The sequence below is a fragment of the Oryzias melastigma genome, unplaced genomic scaffold, assembly GCF_002922805.2.
Source record: "Oryzias melastigma strain HK-1 unplaced genomic scaffold, ASM292280v2 sc00236, whole genome shotgun sequence".
Lineage (NCBI taxonomy): Eukaryota > Metazoa > Chordata > Actinopteri > Beloniformes > Adrianichthyidae > Oryzias > Oryzias melastigma.
The window spans coordinates 35,128-48,730 of NW_023416886.1; the positions used below are offsets into that span (position 1 = coordinate 35,128).

The following is a 13,603-nucleotide window of genomic DNA, read 5'->3' on the forward strand; positions in this document are numbered from 1 at the left end:
CGAAACGCAGAATTTAAACGATGAAAATAAGTAAAACAATGTTTTGCTCTGAAAACAAAAAGCTAATGCGGTACAAGTAACTGCAGAAAATGATAAAGATGCAAAAGAGGAGGAGTGAGTGTCAAAGAGAAAGTGTTAGCTTCCAGCATTAGCATTGATCCTGCAGCTGGGAGATCACTACAAGTGGAGTACCTGAGTGCAGAGTTGAACCAGCAGCTTGGCAGCATTTGGGCTGTTGGAAGCCAAGCAGCCCACAGCTGTGCTGAGGTAAGCCAGGCAGGAGATCGGCTTGCTGGCCTTGCTGGCTCCTCGAGGCCTCTCAGGGTTCAAGTCGGCTGCAGGACTAGTGGAGAATCCGGCCCTGCCGGCTGCTGCCAGGCACATCAACCTGACCAGAGTCCTGATGTCAGTCAGACCGAGAGAGTCCAGACCTGCTGCCAGGCTGCAGCTGGAACCGCTGTGGACCGGAATCAGAGCAAGAAACAGCTTTATTGCTGTTATCCAGTTCTTAAGCATCCCCTAGTGGTACTTCTAATAACAAATGTGGTTATCAGCTCAATCGTTAGTTTAGATCACGTGTCAAAGTCAAGGCCCGGGGGCCGCATCCGGCCCTCAGAGTAATTCTATCCGGCCCTCCAGATCATATTATTTTACTGTTATTAATGACCCGATGCTATCTTGTGCTTATTTCTAACTTCTATAATTTTGACTGAATATATTTCTATGAAGAGTAAAATATTGAAAGTTATTTAAGGTTTAAGTTAATTTATTCTGGAATAATATTCCTGTCTTTTTATTATTCATAATTATGTTAAAAGTTACGGTTCTGCTAGCTTTTTAGACTACTTTTTTAGGCTATTTTGGAGTTCATCTAATATAGTCTAATCTACATGCTAGCTGTTTTTGCTAATTTAGGCCTTTTTTCAGCTTTTTAGGATATTTCAAAATGTTTCTATTTTTTCAGGAACATGCTAGCAGTTTTGGCTAAAAAAATATATATTTTTTGTTTTTATGCTAATTTGGCATTTAGATAATATTTTAGCTGGCTATTAGCATCAGCACTTTTAGCTATCAGCACTAGCATCTTCAGCGGCCAACTTCAGCTTATAGCATTCACACTAGGATTATCACAGGTAATACTATATATCTAGTTCATAATTGTGTTAAAAACTTAGGGCTTTAAAGTTTGAAAATTTTAGTTTTAGTGTGTTCAATAAATGTTTATCCTGTTTGGCTCATGACCTAAGGTGTGTTTTAGATTTTGGCTCCTGATGCGATTGAGTCTGACACCCTTGATTTAGAGGAAAACAAATTACTATCCACTAGTGGTAATAAAAGGCCTGAAAAAGACTGAGTGCAGGTGTGTGTTGGTGAACTCTACCTGACAGACAGCAGAGACAAGGCCCTCATTACCATGGTTCTGGCCAGCAACACCTGGGCAGCAGCCGTCACTCGTCTAAGTGCTACGATCCGGTCATGGGGGTTCTTCACGGCGGCAGCCTGCTCACCGAGAGTCACTCGACCCGAGGAGCTCTTATCCACCAAGGTCTGACAGCCTGAGAACAAACATACGCTTGTGACTTCACAGCTGACCTGCACTTCAGGGACGGGGCAGGTGTCAAAGTTACCTATCTGAAGAAGAGTCTCCTCCATGCTGTTGGTGGCCGTCACCATGGCAACAGAGGCCCCTAGCGGGTCACTGTCTGGGAACTGGACAGGTTCGGGAACAATTTTGCGCTCGCTCAGACCCAGTGGGCCAGCCAGGAACTCAAACTCCTCCTCTCCTGTAAGCTTTTCATCTTCATCCACATCCAACATGTCCCAGTCCTCTGTGTATGGGGGTTACACACTCTTACATGAAGGACAGCTACATGTCTCAACATCTAACTTAAGGAGCATTGGGGTTACCTTCATACACACTTTCCTGCTTTCCCAGGAGGTCCGGAGCCTGCCCTTTGTACCTGAATGCAGCAGAGAAAGATCAGCTCCTAGATCAAACATTCTGCAGTGTGACAGACAAAGGATCCTGTTCACCTGCAAGGTGCTATAAATCAAAACGATCTGTGACCAGAATGGCAAAAAGCATGAAGACAAATACCTGTAGCTCCTCTGATCATAAACATTTTCCTACTTCTTCTTTTCAGATCAACACTGAAACGTTTGTTTCTTTAAGTGTAATGTGCAGATCTTACTGTGTTTATACCTTTTAGGGCTAGGTTAATAAAAACAATTAATCAATTTGAATCGATCTAAGCTTAATAGATCAATAATTGATTCATAAAAAAATATAATTCCATTTATAAATCGAGTTTGGCCATGGCTTAATCCACTAATCCAATACCAGGAGACAACTCACCTCTCCACAACAGGGACCTTGACCTTGCTTTTGATGGACAAGTATTTGTCTCTGCAGGCTCCACACAGCAGATAGTATGGATTTCCACTGCCGCACTCCCCTCCAAACCAGCCGTCCACATAAGAGCCGTTGCTGCGGTAACCTTGCCGGTTGGCACTGCGCCCGCAGCCTGGGTGGCTCTTCTTCATGTGCTGGTTGAAGTTTGCCACAATTGCCTCACACAGCTCGCACACCACCACCTCATCTCGGTCCTCCGCCTCACACACGTGCTGTGAGGACAACCACAAACATGAAGACAAGTAGAGATGACGATGACAGCCTGAAATAAGCTGTGAGCAAACAGCTCGCTGCAGTGATGAGTTCACAGCCAGAAAGTTGACAAAGGAAGCTCCACTAATCGGTGCTGAGAAAGGTTCATGCCTATAAGGATCTCCTAGGAGGTGCCGCTCTGCCATGCATGCTAAACTTACAGAGACTGAAAGCTGAGGGAGTGAGGAGCAGAATGATGTTGGCAGCTCTTTGTAGCATTAAGTCACACACACCCATGTTGGCCAGTCCAGTACCTCCGGGATCCACATTCCCAAAATGTCAGTGTCGCTGGCCAGGTCCTGGCCAAACATGGCCTCCATGGTCTCCTCGTCAAGGTCCATCTCCAGTTCTTCGTCCAGGTTGAAGTCATACAGAGTGCCCTGCTCGTGTTGCTGCTGGGACAGGGTGTCCCGGCGTGACTGGCTGTGATGGGCCTGGACGGAGCGATACAGTCCAGCTGTGAAAAAGGAGGAGTGGAATGAGTACAGAGCCAGAACAGCAGTATGTTTTTACCTCTAACAACTGGAAACTGTTTGTTCTCACCAGCTCGGGCCAGCAAGGTGCGTGCAGCCAAGTCGAAGCGGTGCTTCCTGGTGCCAGAGCGTCCTCTGAGGGGAGTAGTGCTGGAGGCCGATGCACTGTCCTGCTCCATAGCTTCAGGGCTGCAGAGCAATACAACGTTATGTCAGCCACTTTAGCTGGAATACTTTAAATTCAAGTCGTATACTATGGAGAGAAATAAGTATCACCCCGATTTATGCGTGTGTAATTCCTGATTTGTGCATAACTTTGGATTTGTGCATTTGTAATTCTTGATTTGTAACTCATATAATACATGTGCATAAGTATAAAAATGACAAAATTCAAAAAATACAAAATACAATTTACATATGCACAATTAAAATTATAACAGCTTAAAACTAATTATACATGTAAATCTTTTAAAATTACACATGAACAAAACCTCAGTTACGCAGGAATCTGCGGAGAGACTCTCTTGACGTCTCACAGATTCGTCCGTAAGTGATGTGTTTAAATACTACTAGAATGCTGGGTCATCAGAGTTTTCTTTCAGTTACGAACAAATCAGGAATTACGTACGCATAAATCGCGGTGATACCTATTTCTCTCCATAATTTACCCTTCACACAAGCCATGTGTATTCCGTGTGAATTACTTTAGTTTTTTAATATTGCTCATTTCAACTTTCACTCTTTGCTGTACCTTTCACTAAAGCCCTCCTCCATCTCAGAGGCTCCAGTGTTGGTTCCGTCTCCAGGTGAGGCCAGGTAGGAGTTCCTCTCTGCAGCTTTACCTCCTCCAGAGCCCCTGCCCCCACGCCCACAGAAGGAGCCAGAGCTTTGGCTGTGCCCTGCTCCGTCTCTGCCGTGGGGCTCGTCCCGTTCATCCTCTGAGCATGGATGTTCGATCATCCACATGGCCAGCACAGTGATGTTCTGAGCATCTGCCTCTCCTCGAGCTCCTGCAGCCACGAACAAGACGTACAGTGACAGAAAATACAGTGACCTCATACCTGCAGTATTTACAAAGCAGAAAAAGTAATCAGACAATCCGGAAATATGTCAGGAAATAAGAAAAATTACACACGCACACATCAAGAATTACGCACACATAGATTGGGGTGAGTCTATTTTCTCTGAATATTTTCAGACCAACACTGTAGAAAAAGATGCAGACTATTCTACACAACAAAATGTGGAAGCACTGACCAGTTGCCTCCAGAGCCTTGGTGATCTGTCGCAGTGAGAAGCCCATCTCCAGAAGTGGCACGGCGATGGCTGCTGGAGGGGGTGACGTGGACAGCCTGCTGCTGGGGTCAGATAAAGCTGCAGAAGACAACAGCCATCCTGAGATGCTTTGTTCTCTGTATCTGGTTGAAGTAGGCCATTAGTACTAGAAATGTCCTACAAATCCTTAAATAATGACCTTTAAACATTATAAGGAAGACAGCAGCATAATGGCTTTATTCAGCGTTAAACTTGTGCCTTCAGTCATTTATTTTGCATGGACGCTATTGCTTTACATCACCTTTACGGTGTAGTTTTTCTTTTTTAATCTCTACTCTTTTAAATGCAACACAGCAGAATAAATCAGACTAAATGTAGTAAGAGATATTAGTTTGGGCCATAAGTCGGGTCAATCAAGGAAAAGTGCCTAGAAAAGGATTTTTGCTCCCACGTCTGAGAACTACATTTTACATTTATTTTTATTTAGCTTTTTGTTAAAAGTTCTTGCAAAATATCCAGCAGTTTTTTGTCACAATGACTCTGGCTCTGTGTTTTATTTATCAAAATTCACTTTAGCAATAAAAAAAGCTCACAAATTGACAATTACATCTGTATGATAGCATTTTAGATGAATCTTGAGGAATTAATACTATGACATTTGAGGAACACTTTTACTTATACATGGTCAGACTTTAAGACCTAAGACCACAGAAAACAAAATTTATAATAAGAAAACTTCCTCAAGTCATTTTATCTGATTTAATCTTTTGCTTTGCCAAAATGTCACAAATGTCAATAAAATACCTCAAAATGAGGCTTTTCACAGCAACTATTGGGTTCAATTATAACTACATTAAAGAGACTAATTAATTACAGGTCATGATTGATGAATTGCACAAAAAATGTTTATTGCGTGAAAGCATTAATCATATTGTAAATTAATGATTTTGTTGTTGATGTTACTATTATTTTTTTTAATGTTGCTGCCTCCCATTTTGCTTTCAGTTTAAACTGAAGTGTTTCTTTAGATTCCAAATAAAGTCAAATGTCATCTCTGGAAAACTGCAGAAAGTTGAGTCGAGAGCAATTAAGGATCCACTCACAGGTCCCGGCTCTGTTTTGTACTCTGGTGGGCTGGGAGTCGGGGGAGGTGAGGCTTTGCCTGCGGCCCACCTCATCTGACGGAGATGTGGGCAGAGATGACACCGGAGGAGTCTGTGCTCGGCGGGCTGGAACCAGCGTGGTGGTGGGGTAACTGGAGAACATTTGCCTGTCCCAGTAAAAACAGGGTGGTGTTACAGTGAGCCCAGAAGAACAAATGTGTTTAGTTCGTGCTTTTCAATCATGCTTGAAGGCCCAAAATACTTCACAGTCAAGTACCATTCACACACTAATGAGGCCAACCTCAACCAATGGGAGCAATGTGGCGATCAGTGTTTTACCCATAGACACTTTGACACATGGAAAGGTAAGATGGGAACTCAACCTGGGATCCTCTGATCAGAGATTGACCGCACTACCTCTGCATTACAGCAGTTCTCCTGTCCCAAATCAGCCTCACCTCAGCAGGCTCAGGGGCATGACACCAGGAGACTCGGAGGCAGGGACGGTCTCCGTGTCTGTGACAGGTGTGGTGGCAGTGGTGGTGTCCTCCAGGGAAGAACTCATGAAGGAGGTGGTGCTAGAGGCGGAGGGGCTTGTGGTGATGGGAGTCTGAGCCATCTGCTCCCCATCTAGGTCCTCTCCCTCCCCTTCAGGCTCATTTCTCACTCCTGGAGGATTTTAAAGAAGTCTGTTTCAAACTGAGCCTCACCAGAGGATGCTCTGTGATCATTCCAAACAGCAGCAGGACTGTGTTCTCACCGGGCTTGGCTTTTCCTGCGGAGGGCTCCTCTAGCAGCCCATTCACCACCAGCTTGTAGATCATGGCCTGTGCCCGCTCCAAGTCTGCCAGGCCCAAAGCTCGCTTGATGGGGGAGCGCATGACAGCCCGCTTCACCATGTGGCGCATGAGAAACTGCAGGGCAGCCCTCATCTCCACCTCCTCCTGCCACATCGGTGGGGAAGCTGCCCCCCCGCTAGAGCTCATGTTCAGATCAGCATTGTGGCTGCTGGCAACAGTTTCTGGAATCACCTGGAAAAAGAGATTCAAGGGGTTAAATGATTTGTTTTTCAGTTCAACATTGTTCTCAGCACATCAAAAAAAGGGTTCTAAGAGCCCAGAATGCATTGCAGGTGGGTCAGTACCTTGGGTATGAGGAGTAGCTCTGCATACTTGCTGCAGCTCAGCAGAGCACTCAGGGTTTTCATGGCACCCAGGTACAAGTAGGACAGCTGCACAGCATTCATCTCGGATTGAGCGGTGATGGAGGACAGGTCGTGACTGCTGCGGGGGCCGTGCTCATGGCCCTTCTTCCTGACCCCCTCACCAGCTGTATTATGAGGAGCCGATAAGAACAGGCTTTCGCTTGCACCTCCAGCCACAGAGGATATCTCACTCTCTGATTTGGAGTTTGAGGCTGCATGGACTTTGACCTCGTCCAGGCTGTGAGACACCCGCAGGTCGGAGCTGCTGGCGGCTGACGTGGCCGCTGACGAGGCTGCCGCCAGCTCCGTTTGCTCACTTTCCGCTTTGTCCTCTGCACAGGTTGGCTCGTGGTCGGTGGAAGCCACATTGCGATGCTTCTTCTCGTGGCGGCGTGCGCTGAGCTTGACGCCCGTCTCCTCGTGAATACTTGTCAGGTAAGTGAGATCCATCAGCAGGGAGGCGGTCAAGCCTCGGAAACGTCCCACGTCAAATGGCAGAGGCTCACATGGGTCCAGGTTGTACAGTGGTGTGTCACTAGGCGACCAAAAAGTTGGGAAGCTTTAATAGAAAGAAGTTTGATCAGAGAAGACAAGGAAAGAAAAGAAGGTGAGGGGAAGGGTAGAAGAGAAGCTCACAGCAAGTAAGACAACTTCAGGGAAGCAAATGATAAACTCATGACAGGTCGGCAAGGTCAACGATGACTCAGCATTTCAGAACAATTCAAATCCAGAATAGAGTACAAGGAGTCAGGTGACATGAAAAGCTAAAGAAATCACGCAAATATTTTAATGTATAAGACAAGCAGCATCTTTTAGCAAATATCAATGTCTATTGATATGTAGTAGTAGTTCACTTTTGGCTTATCCCTTTCAGGGTCGCCACAGCGTAACAGCACCCACTGTTTCGAATCAGTGATTTGTCAGAGTTTTTATGTCTGCTGCCCTTCCTGACACAACCCTGTACTTGAGGGGCACAGGGACCCCGTTAGGCAGCAGCGTCAAGGGTCTTGACTAAGGACCAAATCTGGGTGGAGATCAGTGGACAACCGTAGATTGTCCACTTCCGTAGATTAGAATATGTGCTTAACTAATTTACCTAATATTTATTTAAATTGTTGGCATTCTCCTTTAGAGCCAATGAGCTACAACAGAAGGATAAAAGAGTCATGTGGCTTCAGAGCTTCAAGTTATTAGGATCCAAAAGTCTTGGAGTCAACTAAATAGCATTTTTTGACATCAAGTATGTCTCTGTTTCTGTGATTTGAAAAAGGAAAATGTCCATTAAAAAGCTATGATGAATAAAAATCGTCGGTACCTGATGGTGATCTCCGCTTCATCCCACTGCACCTTGGCCGATGTACTGCCTTCCTTCACCACTCCCAGCAGGGTGGCGTGCCTTCCCGTCTGTTTGTGCACACACCTGCCACCCACGCGCAGTCCTGCATCGGTCCCACCAATCACAGCCAGGACCGGCCACACCTCAGAACACAAGCTTCTGAGGCTCTGCTCAGACAGCTCGCCAAGGCCATGCTGCCGCCCATGCCGGCCCTTCTCCTCCTCCATCCTCCTCTGCATTTCCTGGCAGTCCTTTTGGGATTCCTGCTCTTCACGGCTCTGCACTGAGCGGCTCTTTTTCAGCCTTTGGCTGCCACTAGAGGTCCCCACTGACTCCTTAAAGCAGTGCTTAATGGTATGAAGGCGCTCGATCATGGTCTTATTGATGTGATGAGTCCAAAGATCCGTGCGATGCAGGATACGAATCAGTTGTGTGGTTGCCTCGGTCAGAACTGTGGCTATGGGGCTGCAAATCGGATCACCAGGTAGAAGGTCTCGTGGCGTTCCTCTCATTTGCATGTCGTAGATCTTTACCTGGAGACCAGAACACACAAAGACCCCATGGCTCTAGGTCAGTGATTCTTAACTACATGTGGTTGGCAAGCACACTCTGAGGGCTGCGAGGATATTCTCGATTTGTGTCCGTGGCTGGTAAGCTGTTGCGGGCTTCACTAGTTAGTTTTTTAGTTGGACTGCGTAATGAAATTAAACTATTGTTATTCTTTTTTGTTGATGTTTTTTGTTCCTTGTTGTGCTAGACTAGTTTGACCTGCGACTTTTAGTTGAATTGTGATGAGCCCCTGGACCCTCTTCCTGACTTTCTTTAAACTTGAAAACCACCTGCTCAAGTTTGAATAAACTTCTAAAGTGATTCAAAAAAGATTCACCAACCTTCTCTCCTGGGTTGCTACTATAGAACATCACACAGGGAAATAGTTCTGTGGCATCCACATCTTCAAATGCCAACTTGGGCTCCTGTTAAACACAGACATTACAATTATTAAATAAACTCTATAACAAATACCCCCCCGCTGTCGTCTCACCTCTCCATTCTTGCCAAATGAGATGGTTCTGGCTTCCATGTCCAGGATGCAGGTGATGAAATCTCCTTGTGTGAAACCGCTCAGCGTTAGGGTCTGCTCCCCGTTGTGGTAGAGGTTTCCACTGTAAGCTCGATAAAGCCACATGTCTGATGTGGTGCGGTGGTTGAAGTCATGAACAGGCCATCGTGACACGCCCACACATGTGCCCTCGTTGCCTCGGTTCTCCTTCACAATGTAAAACTGCCAGCAGCAAAATGAGAATAATTATAGAAAAGGTTTACAACAATAAAGAAAAATCAACAAAATGACAAAAAATGTCATGGATCTGCGCTTAAAAAAACCCCACACACCTTCCACTGGTAACAGCCAGAAGAAATGCCAGTGGAGGACAGACCATAGCCTTTTCCCCCACTGCCATGGGTCAGGCCCTGACCGTTCTCCACCACACAGCACTGAGCCTTTTCTGGGTCAAAGGACACTTCCTGAATGGGCAGGTTCTCATCTTCCTCCTCTCCCTCCCCCTGGGTGTCAGATCAACCGTCAGTCTCTAATGCAAGCACTGAACATGAATGAGGAGTCTGAGCAGCAGCTGCACACCTGGAGTCTCAGCTCCTGGACTCGTTCTTTGACTTGAACAGCATGTTTGACCTGAGCCACGGGAGCCTCCCACATGCAGTCCGACAGCAGAGAGAAGAGCTGCTCAACCACCTGCAGAACACTTGAGCATAAGCTGCTTCATTCAGGACACAAACATTAGCAAACTCTGCCGTACCTGACTGATTTGATCGTCCTCCATGCTCGCCTCACAGGCTGGAAGAACAGCCTCCAAAACATGAAGAGCCAGGAGGCGGGTTCGGAGGTTTCCCACCAGAGGAACACCTACCATCAACAGAACCAGAGGTTTATTTCTCTGCTGAGTTCAGGCTTAACAGAACCCTTCAGGTTTTTCTGAGTTCACACCTGAGCTGCATTTCTGAGCAGCAATGTTGAGCAGCACCTCTGTCCATTTAGGGGAGGCCATCTTGGACTGGATGGCCTTGGAAGACACCACCCTCCTGAGGAACACCAGGAAGTCTCCCAGGTGGAGCTCTGCTGTGTGCTGCTTGTGGACCAAAGCTGTGATCAAGAACATGCCAGTTAGAATCCACTTTCCAGCTAACAAAGGACAAGGCTGCTTTTCTGTCATGAGACATTTATCAATTTAAAATGATTTTATAATGGTACAGGTCAATTCGATTTGATCCGATCAACAACTTGCCTTAGACAGATCTCATTGGAGTGTAGGAATACAAATCAGTTCATCGATTGTGATATTGTAATGCATTATATATAAAACACAACTAATGCTGCATTCATACCAATCGCGATTCCCGTGGTCCGCCCCTCTATCGCCGCACAGCAAATTCGCTCCTCACCGCCTGCCTGAGCTTGACACCGCGACCGCATGTGGGAGGAGCTACCAGGTAATGTTTTTAGTCTGATCGCTACACGGGGAGGTGTCTGTGGATATCTCACTCAGAATGAATGAAGACACAGATGATGTTGAGAATTCAGCTATACTTAATGTGAAGAGTTCTACATAAACATCAGTTACACGGCTACATGCTTGGATTCATGAGATCATTCTGAGATTCTCCTGTTACTGGCAGCTGATTCACTCCAAGTGTGCTGAATTGGATGGAATTCCTGTGCTAACCAGCTAGCACCAGTGCTTACCATCATCTTCAACCTCACCCTCTCACGGGCATTATTCCTTGTTGCTTCAAGAAGTCTGTCATTGTCCCTGTCCCCAAGAACACCCATCCCACCACTGATCACCGCCAAGTAGCTTTGACGTCGATGGTGATGAAGAGCTTTAAGCGGCTGGTGAAAAAGATCACTTCCTGTCTCCCTGCTGCTCTGGATCCACTGCAGTTTGCGTAACGTCCCAACAGGTCAACTGATGATGCAATCACCTTCCTGCTGCACACCACACTCTCTCACCCTGACTCAGGAGAAGGGAACTATACGAGAATGATTTTTGTGGACTACTTATCAGCATTCAACCCATAGTCCCCCCCTTGCTGATAAAAAAAGACAGGTGACCTTAGACTGAACACTTTGAAGATGGGTCCTCAACTTCCTGACCAGAAGATCTCAAGTGCTCAAGGTGGGGATATCTCTCCACCCCTCATCCTGAACATCGGAGCAGAGTAATTCTATTCGGCCCTCCAGATCATTTTATTTTATTGTTATTAATGACCCGATGTTATCTTGCTCTTATTTAAAACTTGTATAATTTTGAAAAAAATATATTTTCATTGAGAGTAAAATATTAGAAGTTATTAAAGGTTTAAATTGATTTATTCTGGAATAATATTCCTGCCTTTTATTATTCATAATTATGTTAAAAAGTTACAGTTTTATAGTTTTTAAAATCGGCATTCTGCTAGCTTTATGGATTATTTTGGCATTTACTAAGATTTTTGAACCTATTTTGAAGTTAAGCTAATATTATAGCAACATGCTAGCTCCATCCATCCATCCATCTTCCTCCGCTTCATCTGGGACCGGGTCGCGGGGGCAGCAGTTTAAGCAAAGATGGACAGACTTATGGTGTTAAAAATTCAGTTTTAGAGTGTTCAATAAATGTTTATCCTGTTCGGCCCGTGACCTTAGGTGTGTTTTGGATTTTGGTCCCCTGTGTGATTGGTTCTGACACCCCTGTTTTACACCTACGACTGCATGTCCACATCAGAGGACAACACCATCATCCAGTATACTGATGACACTGCAGTGGTGGGTCTAATGACAATCCTCATATCTAAGAGAGGATCCTCCACCTGGAGAGCTGGTGATAGGTCAACAAACTCCGGCTGAACATCAGCAAGACTGAGAAACTGACAGCTGACTTCAGCTGGAAACAGCAAGTTGCACTGCTGCTAGACCGCCACCCCGGTCGCTCAAATTGCGCTGCAGGACTTCAGATCGCCTCATTTCGTGCCTGTGCCATTGATTTAACATTAAAACTGTCTGCCTCCACCATGCAAACCGCTTTTGGTGTGAACGCAGCATCAGTGACAAATTCAGTGTTTTCTTTTAGGCGGTCAATAAGATTTTTTTTTTTGCTCCTGTCAGGTTCTCGTTTTTGTGGGCAAATACAGAAAAGTCGTTACCTCTAAAGTCTTTCTTCTCTAAGTTGGAACTGTTTTCATATTTGACGTCCTCCGGCTTTTTTCCAAGTGAGGAAAGATTGACTCCTGCCTGAGACAGCAGATTCTTCAGCTGGCTACACAGCAGGTCCAGCAGAGACTGGACCACCTTCGGACATAGTTTGTCAGCATACGTCCTGAAAGGGGAGAAACTGCATTAGGTTTGATCTCACAATTCAGACTATTGGGTTTTTAACTCTTACCCAGTGCTGATGGCCAGGATCTGCAGCAGACGAGTGGAAGCCACCTTCAGGGCCGTGCCAAGCTGAGACACCCCGGGTTTCTGGAGGAGCTGCAGTGGCTGCCCCAGCATGGTCTCTGTGCCGCACAGCTGGGATAACACATTCAAAAGTCCACTGGAGATGGCGAGAGAGACATCCACAGGCTGGTAACGGACACTCAGTGCAAACACTGTCACCAGCAGGAGGCGCTGCTGAGCTTCTGGAATGAAAAAGTCAGGAAAACTCCTTCAAAAGGTCATCAAAGGAAGAAGCACAATGGTTTCAGAGCTGTTCAGGAGCAACTAAGGAGAAAAGTATAAGATTTCATGCAGAATCAACATGAGACAAACAAGCGTCCCAGCAGATGTAGATGTGTGGTGAATTTGTTGCAAAAATGTGTTAATAAGCTTGACGCCACAGCCACGTGTGGGAGGAGCTAGGAGCAGATGTTTTTAGCCTGATCGCTACATAGAGCGGTGTCTGTAAATCTTATTTACAGTGCATGGAAGACACAGAGGATGCTGAGAGATCGTGTATGGAAGCGTTTGTGACTCATAATTCTAAATAAAAGTCAATACTGGAAATGCTTTATCCATCACACAGTTTACCTGCATTATTTGTCTCTTAAATAAAATGAAAAAGCAATTCCCCAAACAACTTTTTCTTTTTCAACAACATTCATTGTGTGACATCATTAAAATGATAAAGAAAGAGGCATTTGTCATTTCATTTTTAAAAAGTTTTTGTGTAAATTTATACCAAAAAAAATTAGATGGAAGTTCCACCCTCAAGCAGCTCCCGCATCAAGCTCAGGAACACATTTTTTGACGGGTGGCAAGGAGCAACTTTGCCACGTGGCGAAAGGGGGATGGGCCACGGAACTTTTTTGTGCAAATAGCGTTCGATGTAAATGCACCTTAAGCAGTATGGTCCGGAACAGAAATAATGTAGCTGCACGAAATATGTTTCAATAAGTATATATTTTTTTATTATGACTCTCAAAGCCTAAATAAAAACCAGTTAAGATTATTATAAGAAATACATTGACCATGGCAGGATTTGAACCAGTGATGTTGTGGTGACAGGGTCCGCC

General features: G+C 45.4%; 1 protein-coding gene across 4 annotated transcripts in view; it reads right to left on the reverse strand.

Moving 5' to 3' along the window:
- Positions 1 to 13,603, reverse strand: part of herc1 (HECT and RLD domain containing E3 ubiquitin protein ligase family member 1) — a 100,737-nt gene that overhangs the window by 30,236 nt on the left and 56,898 nt on the right. For 2 of the 4 annotated variants that reach the window (XM_024263076.2, XM_024263079.2), the window contains exons 29-50: positions 12,493 to 12,730; positions 12,254 to 12,426; positions 10,059 to 10,214; positions 9,871 to 9,977; positions 9,696 to 9,806; positions 9,449 to 9,619; positions 9,099 to 9,338; positions 8,947 to 9,030; positions 8,036 to 8,589; positions 6,661 to 7,279; positions 6,277 to 6,547; positions 5,975 to 6,185; positions 5,517 to 5,683; positions 4,396 to 4,512; positions 3,890 to 4,148; positions 3,209 to 3,327; positions 2,899 to 3,122; positions 2,357 to 2,625; positions 1,909 to 1,961; positions 1,629 to 1,829; positions 1,382 to 1,556; positions 193 to 457 (exon numbers count right to left, since the gene is read on the reverse strand). In XM_024263076.2, the coding sequence (XP_024118844.1) occupies positions 193 to 457; positions 1,382 to 1,556; positions 1,629 to 1,829; positions 1,909 to 1,961; positions 2,357 to 2,625; positions 2,899 to 3,122; positions 3,209 to 3,327; positions 3,890 to 4,148; positions 4,396 to 4,512; positions 5,517 to 5,683; positions 5,975 to 6,185; positions 6,277 to 6,547; positions 6,661 to 7,279; positions 8,036 to 8,589; positions 8,947 to 9,030; positions 9,099 to 9,338; positions 9,449 to 9,619; positions 9,696 to 9,806; positions 9,871 to 9,977; positions 10,059 to 10,214; positions 12,254 to 12,426; positions 12,493 to 12,730 (4,784 nt within the window). The remainder of the gene's footprint in view (positions 1 to 192; positions 458 to 1,381; positions 1,557 to 1,628; positions 1,830 to 1,908; positions 1,962 to 2,356; positions 2,626 to 2,898; positions 3,123 to 3,208; positions 3,328 to 3,889; positions 4,149 to 4,395; positions 4,513 to 5,516; positions 5,684 to 5,974; positions 6,186 to 6,276; positions 6,548 to 6,660; positions 7,280 to 8,035; positions 8,590 to 8,946; positions 9,031 to 9,098; positions 9,339 to 9,448; positions 9,620 to 9,695; positions 9,807 to 9,870; positions 9,978 to 10,058; positions 10,215 to 12,253; positions 12,427 to 12,492; positions 12,731 to 13,603) is intronic. The other 2 variants (XM_024263078.2, XM_024263077.2) reach the window with 2 other exon arrangements.